General features: G+C 46.3%; 1 protein-coding gene across 3 annotated transcripts in view; it reads right to left on the bottom strand.

Moving 5' to 3' along the window:
• DGKI (diacylglycerol kinase iota) overlaps window positions 1-13,207 on the bottom strand; it is a 209,992-nt gene extending 196,785 nt beyond the window's left edge. For 2 of the 3 annotated variants that reach the window (XM_090144503.1, XM_090144510.1), the window contains exon 1: window positions 12,825-13,207. In XM_090144503.1, coding sequence (XP_090000629.1) covers window positions 12,825-13,207 — 383 coding nt within the window. The remainder of the gene's footprint in view (window positions 1-12,824) is intronic. The other variant, XM_090144523.1, reaches the window with a different exon arrangement.
• Between the last annotated feature and the right edge of the window lie 4,826 nt (window positions 13,208-18,033).

Below are 18,033 nucleotides of genomic sequence, written 5' to 3'. Positions count from 1 at the left end.
GCCTCATGGACGTGGTTGCATTCCTCTACCACTACAGTTGCACACCGACATGTACTATTATGCCTGGGAAAGCATAATGATACCTGGAAAAGATTATTGGAGATGATCTCACTGTTTTGCATTTATCCCCCTATTATTTATGTTTTCACACATAATAGAAGCTGCTTTGTCTGCATGTGTAATCAGTTCACCTCATTGTCTTACAACCTCGCTGTGAAAAGCTCTTAGAATTGATTCACAATAGGGCCAACATTTCCATCAAGCAAATATCACTCTCGGCACCTGACAAATTGTGACACTGTTTTAAGAGTGACTGAATCAGAAACAAAGCTCCAGCAGGGTGCTGGGGTGGTGGGGGAGCCAGTGGGAAAGGGTTTGGGAAGGGAGTACCCTACACAACTGCTGTGTGGGGAGCAAGGGGGAGCACCTGGGCATGGCTCAGCCCCGAGACCTGGGAGAGCCCCGTGCTTTCTGTCTGTGATTCTGAGTGCAAGTGGGTGGGAAAGCTGATTTGCCTGGGAGCAGCCTTTTGAGACAGCAAGCTGCTTCTCTCACTGGAGGGAAATTAACATCTCACTCTTTTTTTCAGATCAGAGAAGGGAAAGTTGGGCTACTTTCTCCATCCCAGCTTATTTCCTCCTCCTCTCCTCTCTGTTTCATATTGCTAATGGCCTCTTTCAAACTTGAAAATTTACTGTGTTAAAGCACTACATACTGCATTCTAAGCAATAGTTTGCACCCTCCTTACTCTTCTTTATCTCAGTTGCTTGTGACCCACTGGAAACGTCTGTCTTTGGTCACAGAATCACAGAATCACAGAATCGCAGGGGTTGGAAGGGACCTCCAGAGATCATCGAGTCCAACCCCCCTGCCAAAGCAGGATCCCTACACCAGGTCGCACAGGTAGCTGAAGGGCTGACAGAGGCTAAAATGATAAAAACTTCTTTTAATGAGCAGAAGATACATGAGGCACAAACAGATGGGAGAATCAGGAATAGCCTGAGTTTTCAGACCCAACTGAGAACCCACATTCACAATTGCCAGGAGACCTTCAGGTGAAGGTCAGGTTGGATAATGATGAAAAGGTTCTTCAGCAGAAGGTGGTCAGGCCCTGGAACAGGCATCCCAGTGCAGTGGTCATGGCCCCAAGCTGACAGAGTTCCAGAAGCATCTGGACAATGCTCTCTGACATATATCTGATTTTGGGGTGGTCCTATGTGGAGTCAGGAGTTGGACTCAATGATCCTTGTGGGTCCCTTCCAACTTGGGGTATTCTATGATTCTATCTTCAGCTACAGATTTCATTTAGGACATTGCACAGCTGCAAAGAGTAGCAAAATAAGGTCACTGGTGGCAGAAAGACAAGGCCATCTGGTATCCTGGCAGTTCATGTGTGAAAGAGAACAATCTTTGAATTTCAGGAAGCAAAAAGCATGAGTAATCTCAGGATAAAGGCCAAAGACAAAAAAAAAAAAAAAAGTGAATTACCTTCTTTTTCTGCTAAGTCAGGAGAGAGGTGCAACCCGCGTGATAGAAGATTTCAGTGCTGCTCCCTGTGCTACCACTTTCCCTGAATAAACAAAGGCCTTTTATCAATTAGGGAGCTAGGAAGTAAGAACACAGCTCTTTCATAGACACGGGTCAACTCCCCTCTTCCTTCTGTCTCCCTCCCAAAATTAGTCATCCCATTTTCTGTTCCAGTGGAGAGACAGCAAGATCTGTGAAATGAGAGAAACCCCACACAGGGGTTCAGCAGCTGTGCCTTACTCTTTCTCTGTGTTTGCTTTGTTTACTTGTTTTATCTGAATTCTGTACAAGACCAGGTACTAATACGAATGCTAAGCTCAAAGCCTTTTAGAAAAAAGAGAATTGGAAATGTAAGCAGAGAGCAGGCTGAAGACATTTTCACAGCCCTGTGAGAGCTGAGGACAGAATCGCATTTGATTACTTCCCCTTCTGCACTTAAGGAGGTGGGGAAAAGATGACCATATTGTCCAACCCAGGAATAAAAAGAGACTTTTCTTTACAATTTCCTGTCATTTGATCTCTCACATTTTCACCAGACTTGAGGTGAAAACTGGGAGGTATGCATTACTTGGTCTTGAATATGCCAGCTGGAGAATCAGAGGACATAAAAAATATTTGTGTGTCACACAGATTTCTTCTGGTTAACAGTATTAGCAATAGTTTACCCCTGTACCTTTCTTAGATGAAAGAAAAAAGAAGCAGAGCGCACAATATAGGAGGTTGAGAGTTGGACTAGATGATGTCTAAAGGTCCCTTCCAACCCCGATAATTCTATGATTCTTTTAAGACATGTTCATTAATAGGAGGGCTCACACAAGCTCTCTGCATCCATAGTGCCCTGGAAAACATTTCCCAGAGCACTTCCAGCTTGAATCTGCCTATACAATTGAGTGAGTGCATGCAATGCTTTTGAAGGTCATATTTGGTTTCTGTTGATGGTCATCACATTCCCAAGAAGGGCAAGACAGGGGTCTGCGAGAAACTTATTTTCTGGGAGAGACCAGAGGATATTTTCCCACAGGGAAAACACATGCAAAGCTATGCTACACCCAAAACCTCCAGCCCAAACTGCCAACAGCTATCCCTGCTAATGACTAGCTTTCCTCCCTTCCAGCTGGATTAAGGTTTGATAGGTAAGGATACATTATAGGACAGAACTACTACTGCTGGCTCACTTGTCTGAATCCCATCTAGTTGCTTGTTTCTAAACATGGCAGACAAGCTTTGTGAGGAGGCATCTCGACTGCTATGATCATCTCAGTCCAACTTGTAATTGCCCCAGCATCACAGCCAACACGAGTCGTCTCCCCTGCCATCCACTTAAAGATGAGAGAATAAGAGCTGACAGCACAGAGACCAAACAACCCAACACTCAGTCTTCTTGCTGCTTAACCAAGATCATAGTGTATTTGTAAAATGATGATATAGTCCACATCAGACTTAATGTAATGAAAAAAACATTTTTCCAACCTGAACAGCAAACAACAAGATTCACAAGGGCAAAAGAGCCCACCCAAGCATCAAAACGCTACCCTGCATTCAAGACACTATGAGTCTATTCCAGTATTTTTTCTCAGCAAGGTCTGCTGAGCACTTTTCAGCATTCCTTCAAATTCTAAAATGTGAAGCGCTGAAGAAGGCAAAAGATTCATCCTTCTTTTTGCTATAGATTTGCATTACACTGACTCAGAAGTCCAAGAACTGCCTCTACCTTTATATTCAATTGCACTTTAAAGATATCCATAGCTACTTCACAACCACTACAACATACTCTTCCATACCACAGCTTGAGAAATGCCAGTATTGCAAATGGAAAGGGGGAAAGGAAGCAGCTTATTATGAGAATCTTGACAGTAAGGCATCAAAGATGCAGCACCAGACTTTGAAGCTCACAGTGGCCATGACAGATGGGGAAAAAACCTCTTGGAGCAAACTGAATAATTTAAGCCTAACCTTCTAGAACGTGAAATACAGTATTTCTGTCGCTGCATGTTCTTTGTTCATTGCACCATGCACCACGCAGATACATAAACCCACACAAAGCAGCAGTGTATTGGCAGGAATTGGGAAAAAGGCAGAAACGTGCTGCAAGGAAGAAGATAGGGCAGCAAAGGCAAGCTACAGAATAAGAAGGGAGCAGATCAGAAACAGTGAAGAAATCCAAGAAATCTAATGCTGGAAAAGTTGTCAGGGACAACACTGATACAGTGAGAAATGACGTGCTCCAAAGCAAAATATACTGCCTTGCAGAAGTGACACTTGTAACTGCTGGCTACCTGCAGAGGTAAAATGAAGAATGAAGAATAGCTTATGTTCCTCTCAGCTAATGGAAGGCCACCCGCAACCAAACATGCATGGGTAGTGAATCTAATTCCTTTTTCAATGTCATTTTAGATCAGGCTGGGACTTGGAGCAGACTGCAGAACCAGCAGCAAAGGATCCTAAGAGTACAAGCAGCTGACAGCACACTGGTACTGGATATCCCTTACGGCAATAGCATCAAAGGCACTTTTATTTCTTGCCTACATGGGTTTCTGACATGCAAGTTGTCTCAGTGTCTCAACTTACAAATAACCTCAAAACTCATAATGAAACTTTATTCAAATCTCTGGCATTTCACTTGTTCCACAGGAGAGTCCGTTGCCCTCCGGGGCATCATCTTGAAACCATAAATCAGGCTAACATCAGCAATTAATACCCAAGGACCTAGCCTAGCGTGCACCTACGTATGGCATTTCATTGCCTTCAGAGAACCTGGTTGGAATGAAACTCAATGTGTTTTCACAACAAAAGGAGGTACTCCTGGGATCATTCACTAATTGGATAAAAGCATAAGAACTCCCCATTACCATCCCTAGAGGAAACTCATTAGCAACCTAATGAAATAAAGTGATGACAGGAAGGTATTTTCTCATCATCTTTTAATGCTAACAGGCTTCAAAGCCATTTCGCTTCCTCACCCTCTCCTCTGATGCCCTGAAACCCCATGGCACCTCTCACACAGCACAGACAGTCCCCTCTCCAGCATATTTCACAGCACCAGGGAGCAGTTTCAGAGCACAGAGGGATTCTAAGTTGTCCAGCTCATCGTCTTTGATGAATCTGTATAATTGAACTTTAATCCCTGCCCCACTTGGAAAATGTTCCCCAGTGGGTCAACTTTCCTGATGAGTCATACAGCTTAGAAGGCATATCATCTGGCTATTAGGAGTTTTGCTGTTTATTTTTAAGAAAAGTCAAGCTCAGAAACATTTGGAATAAATTATGAATATGAGACGAGCAATACATAAGCACAGTATTTTTTTGCAAGTGTTTATATTAAATATGAGACTTTCTTTTTCTTCACTTGTTGGGTCATACACCAAAACACTTGTGTATTATAGATCTAAAGTACGTCTGGTTAGAGCTATGCATATGAAACACATAATTTAGTAATGGAGAGGGGAAAATGAAGAATTTTTAATCCATCTGAAGACAATAATACAAAGCAAAACAAGTTATTTGCCTACTTCTTTCCCTGCTATACAAGCTTACATCTCTTCTCCAGCCAAAACACCTCCCTCCAAGTCCCTGAACAATCAGAAGTAGCTCATATCACCCCACCAAGGGCTCTTGCATACTGCCAAACAACCTAAGCCATCAATCTTAAACATCTCTGCAATGAATCTACAGTCTAGCTGAGCCTATAGGGCACTGAGCAGCACAATTCTCTGATCCCAATGAGTAAACTCATTGCTGATGGCTTATGCCTCCTCATTGACAGCCTGAGAAAGTAACATCCTGCATCTATTCATGCCCCAGTGTTCATCCACAAAAGAACACAGGAGGGGCAGTGATGCAGAAAGTTAGTATATGCCTCAATTAGACACCTCCATTCTCCCTAAATACATAGCCATGTGTCTGCCACAATCGGGATTCGTGTTAGAAAGTATGTAGGGCCAGTGATCTGGAAAACCTTCTAGAAGGAATTGGAAACCACTGCCCCTCAAAGTGCAGACAAACCAGATGATAAAAAGCAGTTTCCCATTATGAATGGTAATTTTTGTAGGCAGATAAGCTTTGTTAATCAGAAGGAGAGTCTGGAAGTGCTGTTCAGAGCTGCACTTGCAGGAAAGTCCAGAACTGAAAGGTGTGGGATCTCATTTCCAACCCTTTTTTTAGTGTCAGTATTCCAGACCTTCTGATTTCGTCAAAAAACAGTACAGAGAGTACGGGGAAAGTATCACACTCAGTCCTAGTGCAAATACTGGCCAAGTCCTCTACCCACTGAGTCATTAGTGAGCATTAGAACAAATGAATGCATTTTTCCCTTTATCCCCAAACCCTTATCTACCTTTCAACTGAGCCATTTCATTAAGTTTGTTGGAGGCATAAAGAAATTCAAGACGAGCAGTTAGTGCCCTGTGGCACTACTTAGGCTACTGTAGTTCTTTAAAAATGAACAGTCCCACTTGCTCCATACACAAATAATTCAGAGGCAAAACTTGGGAATAGAGTACTTGCTAACAAGTTTAAATTACAGTATTAATGTACAGAATGTCCTCTGTTCCCCAAATTTTGGGTTTTCTCTAAAAGCTGCTTTTTTGCTTCTCTTCCCCTCTCCCCTTCTCCATTTAAACTAGGGGAGGCTTGCTCTTAGAGCTAGGATTAACTGGCACGCAGACACCACATGCCATCCTGAGTGAGTCAGTGAGTCACTGTATCTTGCTTTGCCTCATATTCCTCCATCCATAAGGCTGTAATCCATAAGTGATTATGTCCACCTAAAAAAATACAGTGTAGAACCCGACTATTTGTAAATACACATTGAAAAATGGAGACACAGTACAATGGGCAAGCAACCTTTCTGCATCTGCAACCCTTTATGAGAGTGGATAGTGATAGGACAAGGGGGAATGTCTTAAACTAAGATAGGGGAGGTTTAGGTTAGATATTAGGAGGAAGTTTTTCACACAGAGGGTGGTGACACACTGGAACAGGTTGCCCAAGGAGGCTGTGGATGCCCCATCCCTGGAGGCATTCAAGGCCAGGCTGGATGTGGCTCTGGGCAGCCTGGTCTGGTGGTTGGCGACCCTGCACATAGCAGGGGTCTGAAACTAGATGATCATTGTGATTCTTTTCAACCCAGGTCACTCTATGATTCTATGACTGTTCCTATGTACTTTCACAGCTGACATGAAGGCACCTATGGACTCTGTAGATATATATGTATGCACACACAGAAGCTGCTCTTAATGCACTCTTACACTTTTTTTCATATACACAATTGAGTTCACGTGTCTTCCATTTACAAAGGGTGAATAAAAATTTTGGACGTATAAAAATGGACATCTTTTCTCTCTCCTCCCCATTTTATTTGATGGTGAGCTTCCTCATAGGATCACAATGCTGCAAGCCTCCCTCAGCAGCTCTCTTCTTCCCCTACCCTCTCTCTTTTTCCTAATATCTGGAAAATCCTTTGGCTAATTACCAATGTTACATGTCCAGGCTGCAAAGCAGAAGAGCACAAACAGCACTGCACATATGCAGCACATCCCTAGTATCCTGGCCAAACTGCCAACTTTGCCTAATAAAAAACTGCCAAAGGCCTGGAGAAGCACTGAGCATCAATCAACCCCGTGATCGACCCCGGTGAGAAGAACTGCCTACCTGCTCATTTATTCCAAAGGATTAGCTAGGACAACAGTGTCTTTCCACCTCATTGAACTTGCGTGGCAACTGATTCAGCACTTATTACCTGATAACATTTTCCATCTGCAAGAGTCCCTCTCTGAGGAGCCATCTGAGCGTACAGGTCCGAGTCTGCACAACAGCTTCATCCTGCACTCGTGGGGTTTCCCCCTTGCAAATCCTGTGTGCATTTATCCACTTCTGAGCACGTACATAAAGCCATTGCAGGGCAGTGATCATCCATTAAGTGTCTTTTGCAAAGTACTGCTAACTTCATAAGGAAGGGGAGAACAGCAGAGGCAAAGAGACAATCCTTTTACTTCGTGCGGCCTAGAGACATTGATGGCCAGCCTTGAAGCTGTATCTTTAAGTCCATAGCAAATTCTAAATGTAAACCATTTCTTCCTGTGGTATTAGTCTTGTTTCAGAGATATGCTAGTCTTTTCTGCATTTGTTACAACACAGAGCTTCCATTTCTTTCCTCAGAGCTTTGGGTATGAAAGACAGCTTTATGAAGGCCCCTTTGTGTACCTAGAAATGTGAAGTGATGTGCTTTGGGAGAAAACGATAAAGCGGTGATGGATGTTTTGGGAGACAAAGTAAATTGAGTCATTGTTATGAGCGTGGGTGGTACCAACCCTGCACAGTAAATACCCGAAACTCTAACAAAGAAGGTGCAAGCAGATTTTGCAAGATTAGGCCGGAGAATGAAAATTATTTTCTTGACATTTGATAGAAGATAAAAAACTCATCCATCATCTTTGTGGGGAACAACCTCACTAATTCATGGAAATAGGACGTATTAAGATTCAAAGAAACCCAAGTGTAAGAAATCAACACAATCAAAAGATCAAAGAATTGTGTTGAATGTTTTCATTTTTACAAATGTCAGTCAGCTTTAATTATTTATAATGCTTCACAGTACACTAGTAAATGCTGTCATTTCAGAAAGTAATTAAGTCTTACTAATAGGAGACACCTCTACCATCCTGTCTCTGTTTAATATTTGCTGAGAAGTGATGTGAGCTCTACGATCATTATCATGTCTGTAAACAAATGAAGCAAAAAACGAGGATGTCACCTATCCTTAAGTTTCTATTTCTGTCCAAGGACTCATCTGAAGTCCCAGGTACTCACATTCTCTGTCTTACCTAAGCACATCAGCAGTGATGAGGTTGTTTAATTGGGGATCTTCCCAGGATTTCTCTGCCACAACTTCTCTCCTTCAAATGCAGGAATAAAACTCACTCTAATTATCACTCCAGACCCTCGGTGCCAAAACAACCAACCACACACTGCTGATGGTGCAGGAGAGCAGATGGGTTCTCAGCAGACCTACCCACTGACCATGGGGGGAGCACACAGGGCTGGCCTCAAGCAGCTTTGCTTGGTCAGAAGCACTGGGCATGGCCACCCCCTCCAGTCCCTTCCATTACTCAAAGTGAAACTCAATGTCTCCGGCTCAGGAGAGCTACCATGGCCAAACAGCACACGTGGAATCCTAATGGCCTCTGGTTGGGGGGCTGAGCCATATTCAGACAAGGACCCTAAGCCTGCCACACTACATCAAGCAGGATTCCTTCGCTTGGTCAAAGTGAGATCACATTTCTCAAGATAAACTATTCCCCAGTGACAAACATTTGCCAAACGCTACTTGAGCTCTCACAAGAGGGCCATTAGAACTTCAAAACTTACAACTTCGTTTTTATTTCCTATGCCACTAACCAAGATTCCCTGGATTTCCAAATAATAATTATTAAGAAATTAAAAGCCGTCTGCATTATTTATGGTTTGGGCTTGTTTTTGTTTCGCTTTTTGTTGCTCTTGTCTGGGTTTTTTTTGGATCTTTTACTGTTTCTTCAAGCATAAACAATTAAAACAACACCATTATTTTTCAGATTAATTTTTTAGAGCTACAAAAACCTACAGGAAACCTGTAGGATGGAGTTTTATAACCCATAGCTTTCTCTGTAGTTTTTTTTCCCCGTAGTTTTCTGTAGCCTTTTATTGTGGAAATATTCTTACTGAGCTCCTTTGTGGTAAAATCTGAATTTCTCCTTATTTCAAAAATTATTTTGAAGAAAGTTCAATTCATGCCTACTTTAGCTAACACAGATGATGGTGTTCTTCACAGAACTTTGCAATGACAAAAATAATGAAAGAAAATTAAAAGAAAGAAAATACTACCTACTGCTTTTGCATCAAAACACCCAGGAAATATTCATCTGGGGCTAGAAACAGAGGAGGTAAACAAGAGCCAGTCAATGTGCAGAGAGTATTTCTCTTTGGCAGGGTGCACATTTGATTTACTTCCCCTCTGCCCCCCCCCCCCCCACTCTCATTTACAATTGGCTGCCCAGAGAGGTTGTGGAGTCTCCTTCTATATTCAAGACCTGTCTGGATGCCTACCTGTACGACCTATTGTAGGGTACCTGTTTTGGCAGGGGGTTGGACTCGATGATCCCTTGAGATCCCTTCTAATCCCTGCGATTCTGTGATTTCCCAATTTCTTTGCCATGACTTTGAGTATATCAGTTGATGAGAAGGACATGTTTTTCACCACGGTTCAGATATCTAAACAGAAAAGCCAAAGGGTCTTTAATACATTTAATTCCATATTTCTAGGGTAAAAATAAGCCCTAGCAATGGTTGCTTATCTGCTGGCTTTCTCAAGTCAACATCCAACTCTCAAATAGGTTGGCCTCATCAAGCACACGAGGCTGAAGGGGACAACCACTTCTCCTTGCCTTCGTTGTGCCACGTATGGAGCAGCCCTATGAGATGCCCTTCACTGCGAGCTGCACACTGGGACACCACTCCTTCCCTGCCCAACTCCAATGCTGTGCATAAGGAGAGGTGGGCGCTCTGGCTGCAAACTGAGATCCGCTTAAGTAACACACGTTGGCAGCACACACCAACAGACACGCTTTAAAGCCATTAGCTCACGTGGAAGCACAGATAAGTGGTGTACCCCACTGTGAATGTATGTGTAATTACAGTGCATCACTAGAAAGAAAACGGTGAACAAACATCTATTCTTGAAGGAGTAAAAAGCTTTTGGTGCGCACTGAGAGCTTTGTGAGCGCTGGGTTCATGGTGGGTACGTATGGGCTGGGAGCACAGCAACATTAGTGGGGCTATGGAGCTCCATGTGCAGCACATCTGCAGTACGTACAGCGAGCTTTCCCTCTCAAACAGGCAAAATTATGCCTTGATAAGGGCAACATGCACAGCTAATGTACGTATTTACCACACCAATTCATTATATGCTTAGCATAGCTGTTTCTGCACTGTACACCAGCAGTCAGGTCAGTGCCATACGTTGTTTTCTGACTCATGCTTTTGGTACAGTTCTAGAGACATGAGATTTGTATGCAATAACTACACTATTAGTTAAACAGATTGACTTCACAATAACACATCTGCACTTTAACAACAAAAATGGAAAAAAAAAATAGATAATACTTTAAGCCAAATTCAAGTAAATTATACCTGCATGATAGGCAGAGAATAACACAGAACTGTTAAGTTTCTCCTCCACTGCTTTCCTTTTTCCTCTGGTAACAATACCTGGACCTCTCTTTCAGCAACCTATTTCATTTTTTCAGGTGTCACCAACAGATTTTTTACATGCATTTTCAGATATCTGTATTATTTCAAGCAAGTTCCAATTGTGTTTGACTGCTTGTGTAAATATAGATATATGGGTGTATGTTAATGTAATGCATCTACGCAGAGATTCCTAAATGGACTGTTGGAAAGCCACTGTGAAGCCTTGAATAACTTCTGCTTTACTAGTGGATGAGCGAGTCCAGTGCCAACATACATACATTTTCCTGTGTGTAATACAGTCATTTACACCTACAAATGTATTTCAAAACCATATATTTGCAGAAATAATGGCTGGCAGCGATTTAATTTAAGGAAGGTGGGGGATGTGTAGCATGGGGAGCTCAGTTGAGGTCCTGTGTGAAAGTCTTCCATTCTTCCATCTACTTCGATAATTCTCCTTAGAGAAAAATGAGAGCACATATTACTTATGGAAAATCAGCTCACAAATAAAAAAGTGTGAAAATCCAGGGATGTAAAGAAAATGTACTTTCTTGCACATAGCCTAAGTCAAAAGAATGAGCGATAAGCATCAGGAGATGCTCAGGAAAAGACTTTTATATGTAAATGTTTGGGAATTGTTGTAAACCTGCCTAGCTGTAGGAGAGGTGAGGCAAGAGGAAGAAGAGAAATCCAATATCCCCTCTTATTCTCATTCATTGTGAAACCCTTACAACATCTTGCTTTGAATATCTCCGGAGGAGACTCCACAACCCCTTCCTCAAATGGGGAAGATGCCAAAACTGCTGAAATAAAAGTGAAAACGTATGGTTCAAGTAGAAGCACCTGCAAACCATAATGCAAACCCTCAGCCTTCTCTACCAAAAGCAAACCCATTAGCAAAACTGCCCCATCAACAGTAACATCAGAAGCCCACCTACAGAGCCCGCCTTTACCTGCAACAGACAACGTGCAGCTAAATGGCATACATCAGAAAAACCACTGGGGTAGAGATGCAAAAGCACCACAAAGTTATTGCTGTAATGCCCTTGATGTGCCCAGTGAGTTTTCCTTTTCTCATCGTTCACCTTATAGAGTCTTGTATGAATCATCCCAAACTTCACGCTCGCCAGTGAGAGCATCAGCCTTATGTGGAAGTCTCTCCACACATACAGAAGGATTATATAAAACTTCAGCTATGAGGAGTGCTTAATTACATCACTTTTAAGCCCTACCACATGCAGAGACTCAAACTATTATGAATCTATCTGAGATGTAAGCTGACAGCGTGAACACATTAAAAAAGTATCTGTGCGTTGGGGGAGATTCTCTGCTTACCTACCTACAACTAGAAGTGACAAATGAAAGAGCAGAGGCAAAATAAAGAACAGCTCTGAGTGTTCTGTCCCCTGGTTTTAGAGAGCACATCCCCAGCCCGCACTGGGGAATGCAGCCAGAATGAAGTGAGACCCCAGAACTCCACGGCATGAAGCTGCTCTGACAGCAGTTGTTGCCCGCAGCTACTAACAGATCCCAGGTGGGAACAGAGGAGCAGGCAAAGCCCATTAGCTACCCGTTCATTCAGGCACGTTACACAAGGAGGGAACAGATTTACCGGGCTCTACAGCTCCAGGACCTGCACGGAGCAGCAGAACACTCACCCCTGGTTACGAAAGCAGCGCTGTGCCCGAGCTCACAGCATGCCTGATCCGGCCCTCGGAGCGCAGCCCCGCAGCGGCACTGGTTGCAGAGCCCGCCCGCCCCGCGTGTCGCTGCCGCACGGGTGGGACTCCCGGAGAGCGCCCTCGGGAGCAGCGCTGAAGGGTTTTCTCACTCCTCCGGTGCCCACGTTTTCGCTGGGGACAGCGAAGCATAGGGACGGCTCTATTCACTCTATGCAGCCGGGCGGGATTCCCGACTTCCTCTGAGTAACTCCGTGCCCGACGGCAGCAGCGGGACCGCCCGTTCAACGTGCTGCAGAACCGCGGAGTCTCTTTCTGCTTTCGGGCAAAGCCGAGCGTCTCCCCGCAGCCTGCGGGCTCCGACCCCCTCCCCGTGCCCGAGCGGGAAGCACCCACCTGTAGGACACCTGCTTCCTGAAGGTGAGGTTCCGCAGCTTCTCCTCCAACGACTCCTCCGCCGCCGCCAGCCCCGGCTCCTCCGGGACCCCGGCGGCACCCGTCGCCTCCCCGCCGCCCTCGGCCCCCCGGCAGCCGCCGCCCGCCGCCCCCGTCTCCTCCCCGCCGGCCGCTGCGGGGGGGTTCATTGCGGCGGGGCAGAGGGGCCGCGAAGGAGAAGGAGGGGGCAGGCGGGGGGTGGCCGGCGGCTGCAGGCGCTGTGGGCCGTCGGGGACCGGGGGGCGACCGCTGCCGGGGCCCCGGGGCGCGTTGCGAGCCGCGGCGGCTGCAAATGGCAGCGCGGCCGCGCAGCATCCATCGGCGGCCGCACTGCAGCGGGGCATTGTGGGAAACTCCCGGCCGGCCGCGCCCCCGCCACGCCCCCCTCGGCCGCCAACCAATCGCTGCGCCGCTCCCGGCCACGCCCGGCCACGCCCACCCCCCGGAGCTGCCCGAGGAGCGCCCCGCGGGGCCACCAGCCACGAGCGCTCAAGGTCCGTCCGCAACGGGCGGTGCGCGGCGCTGCGCTTGGAATCGGAACGGCCTGCGCCTTCGTGTGCCGCTGTGTGGCGTAACCTGGAGCTGATGTGCATGCGGCACCGAGCCACACGGCCAGCGGGCGTGGTGGGGGTAGGCTGGCGGTTGGACTGGGTGATCTTAGTGGTCTTTTCCAACGTGAATGGTTCCGTACATACGGCTTCTGCTTCAGCTCCAGCAAATGACAGCCTCTCCACGCTGCCCTGCCAACGCCATCCTGTCCCATTGGCGGTAAAGGAAGGTGATGATGTGTACCTTTGTGCTATGGCTCCAGTTCAGCCCACTGTCAAAGCGATATTCTGTCCATGTGCATGTATGATCAATCTGCACACACTTCACCTGGTCTGTCTGTACATTTTCTCCCCCATACCCTTGAATTCTTTCAGTAACTAAGGAAGAAAGCACAGTTAAGCAAAGTGAAACGTGGCTTAGGTGAAGCAAAACTGAAGCCAGAACTGTTAAAGAAGGTGTAGAACGCGCTCTGAGACACTTGCAGAGATCTGCAGGCAGCTGAGAGCTCTGTGAGCCCATCCCTGCCTCCTCCACGCTTCTCTGAAGCCTCCAGATGAGCAGCGTCAGGCAACAGATGCCAATCCTAGAATCATAGAATCATAGAATGGCCTGGGTTGAAAGGACCACAGTGATCATCTAGTTTCAACCCCATGCTATGTGCAGGGTCACCAACTACTAGACCAGGCAGCCCAGAGCCACATCCAGCCTGGCCTGCCATGCATGAACAAATATACTGTAATGCCGAATCAGTTTTGCACATCCACCACTGCACAGCCTGCCTGCTACTGGTCCATAGGAGGGAACTGTGTGGGCCATGCCCCAGGAACCCCCAGGTCCGACAGCACATTAGGATTTCCACACCCACGTGCTCCCTCCCCAGCAGAAACCACGCTGCGGCTCCTGCTTGTCAGCAGCAGTTTTGCCCACATGACTGCAATTACACCATGCTCCGGGATTACCTGGCTTTCCTCCGACTGCTGCAATTTGCATGACTCATTTGCAGCACGAAAACGCTAAAGCTGCTTCCTTCCTATACTTTTTTACTGAATATGAGCAATTATGGGGGAATCTGAGGCCAGGGAGGGAAAGCCCTGCTTGTGCAATTACACCTGTGGCAGAGCTGTGACCTGGGGGCTTTGGAAAGGCACCATCAGAGGAACCCCCCTCTGGTTTGCTCACAGATGTGTCTGCAGCCCTGGACTGCTGGATCGTGGGGAGAGGTGAGCACAGCCATAGAATTCCAGCAGCAGGGGCAGTATGTGGGTGGTGGGGACAGAGAGGGAAATGTCAGGATAGGAGCGACTTCGGCTCTCTGAAGGAGGTTTACGCCATTGCTCACATCTGATAAATCCCATTCTCAACAGCACAGCTCTGCTGTGTGCTGCCCCGGGTTTTGCTCAAGATGGGAAGACTGAAAGACTCATCCGAACGGCACAGAGGTGAATGTATGGAAATGGAGTGGGAAGGGAAGGGAGGAACAACTCCACTGTGTGTGCCAGGCTCCCATGGGCAGAGCAGTTAGCCAGTGCTGGCTCTGTTTGGTTAGCAACCTGTGAGCTGCTTTCTGCTAGGTTCAACTTTTTTTGTTGTTTGTTTTTAAACCAATTTTCAGCTTTTTTTTTTTTTTTTTTCTCAGCACTGCTCCCATTTTGCACGTAGGCTGCCACAGCCAGAAATAGTCCCTGTTCCCGTTGCTAAGGTGCTCAGCCTGACACAGGGACTGATCCTGGCGTGGGTGCTGCCCTGCACCAACCCCACAGCTCAGCTCAAGCATTCCCACAAGCTCAGCAAGGAGCCAACCCAAACTCAAGCACCACTGCAGCAAATGGAGGTGAGGCAACCAAGCAAACATGGAATTGCTCTGCAGCAATGGGTTTTGCCTCAGTTGTGTCACAGCAGAGATAAGGGCCAGGACATCCCTTTTCTTCCTCACTGGTGATATACAGAAAAAGTAATTTTGCATCAACAGATAGAGCTCATGTAAAAACAACTTAAGATCACTTCAACTTTTTGAAGCACAGATTGGAGGGAGACAAGGAACACAAGCACTGTCCATTCCACTTAGAGAGAAATGTGGGTTTTTTTTCTAATTACTGACTCCTTTAGCTCCCCTTCCTTTGATTTACCTTTATATTGAGTAGAAAGCTACCCCTGTCCCACTTCACAACCAGGAAAGTGAAGCAGAGAGGAGCTGTCTGAGCTCACCAATGTGCCCAGTGCAGGGCTCAACCCAGGAGCTCATTTTCTCAGTCCATACCCAGTGCATTTCTGCATGGCTGCTGCAGAATGGTTTTTGTTATGTCAAAGATGTGAGCTTTTGCTCATTGCTCCTAACCTGCCCAGGGACGTGGTGGAGTCACTGGAGGTATTAAGAACTCAGTGTGGCACTGAGGGACATGGCCAGTGGGCATGGTGGGGATGGGTTGGTGTTTGGACAAGATCTTTTTTGACCTTAATAATTCTATAGTTCCATGATTCTAAACTCCCATCTAATGGGGTCCATAAATAAACAACAAAGGAGAGAGAGCACTGGTGATGAATCCACCATGAAATATCTGCAGGGCTGCTGAGAAGAGTGAAAGGTGAAGACTTCCCACCCAACCCATGCTGGGGGAGGCATTTTTGAACCACATCACATCCCTTCTCTTCTCCTGCCCTGAAATGGGAACCAGCCCAAGAGAGAGCATCAGAATCCAACCTGGATCTCCACAGCAGTGTACTTTTCAAAGAACAGCACATAGCCAGGGGTGATAGGCAGCCTCTTAACACCCAGCTCATCACCCAGCATTTCTCCTCTGGATGCGTGGGTTTTGTCCTTAATCACAGACACCCTGCAGTGCCACCCACTGCACGAGGCTTTAAGGGGAATGCTGAGGACCATTAATCACCAGCTGGTATTTTGTATCCTCTAAGGAACTGAGCTCAGCTAAAACTAAGCTGCGGGTAACTTCACCGATCAGTCACAGTCTAACGATTTCCCTGTAAAAATGTTACACGTGGCTCCATGCTGCTAACAAGTGCCCTAGATCGATAGCTCTGGCAAGTGGAATTCTCTGCTTTCAAAGCTGGGGTATCCAGAGCTGAAAAAAAGGCTGCAACCTCCAAAAGGATGAGAGTAGAGGGAGGGAGTGGGATGCAGAACTTCAGGGAGAAAGCAAAGCCCTTCTTCTCCCACCTCCTTTGTGCAGGCGCAGAATCAAAGCTGCTGAGATGGAGGACTGGGGGTTATGCTCTCGTGGTGGAACTGGGCCACAGCCGTTGTGCAGTGCTGTGTGAGGTGGGGGGTAGCAAAGGTAGTCCTTGGGTTAAAACTGTTGTGGTACAGCTGCAGAGTGAAGAGTTCTTTTATGCCTCCCTGTGCTACTTTAACCTTCTGGCCCCAAACCTGAGCAAGTGTCTGTGGATGGAACTGAATGGTCTTTAAAGTCCCTTCCAACCCAAGCTATTGTATGATCCTATGATTCGGTGACTGTAGCTCTGCACTGAGCCATCCACTGCCAAGCTCCCTGGATGGTTGTGCAGCCAGAGTCCTCAGACCAGAATGCAAATGGTGTTTGCTTTTCCCGTATCTACTCAAAGTGGTGAAGGCCAACACCGTCTAATGCTACTGTGGGGTACTTCTGGGCTGTGGGATGAAATGAGGGTCACACGTATGGATAGTAGGAAAAAATTCTAGGAAAGAGTGGTGGGTCATTGGAACAGACTGCCCAGGGTGATGGTGGAGTCACCATCATTGGAGGTGTTCCAGAACCGTGTGGATGTGGCACTGAGGGATGTGGGCAGTGGGCGTGGTGGGGATGGGCTGATGGTTGGACTGGGTGATCTTAGTGGTTTTTTCAACCTTCATGATTCCATGATTCTATGAAGCAGCTGCTTCCAGTGGTGCTGGAGACATCTTGCCTAGGATTACCCAGGGTGAGGGAGTGGAGCTGAGGCCAGCGAAGGACCCAACCCATAAAAGCCAATGCTGAAAGAGCTCTTTAGGAGTACAATTTAAACGGAGGGCCAGTATGAGGTGAGTGAGAAAAAGGCCTTATCTTCTGGTGAGCTATTTGGTATGCAGCAATTAAGCCCTAGCATGCTCCAGCTGACTGGTATCACAGGGCTTAAGCTGGTGTCCCCTCGAGCATCAGCATTCCTGGATCCCATTTTTATAGAGAGAATCTAATATTAATGTGATTGCATTGCATAGTTGCACTCAAGTGCTATCATTATTATCAAATGCCATCAGCCTTTGTCTAATTTCCACCCACTATTGGCAGATGTAACTCTCCTCTCAGAAAACAAAGGGGCAGCCAGATTCAGTGGGAGCCCAGAGTGCTGTTTTCAGCCTTCTCTGCTGTGCCATGAATAGCAAAACCAAGAGATCCCATTGCTCCCAACCACAGCAAAGCAAACAAGCTACACCTGCTTTTTCTACAGAAAATATTTATTTGAAAGAAATGAAAAGCATAACATACTTAGCTACATACATACATGTTTAGGCTACAAAGGCAGGTAATCTGTTCTCTTGTAGAACCAAGCCAACAATTTAAAAGAAAAAGGCAGCAACTTCTTCATACCCAATGGACATCATTGCAGGTGAACAATCAGGTGGGAATGCAGCCAGGTGACAGCGCTT

This window comes from Phasianus colchicus, chromosome 1 (assembly GCF_987193195.1).
Source record: "Phasianus colchicus chromosome 1, bPhaCol1.hap1.1, whole genome shotgun sequence".
Taxonomy (NCBI): Eukaryota; Metazoa; Chordata; class Aves; order Galliformes; family Phasianidae; genus Phasianus; species Phasianus colchicus.
The sequence above is the reverse complement of the archived record's forward strand: the minus strand, read 5'-3'. Positions and strand labels throughout refer to the sequence as shown.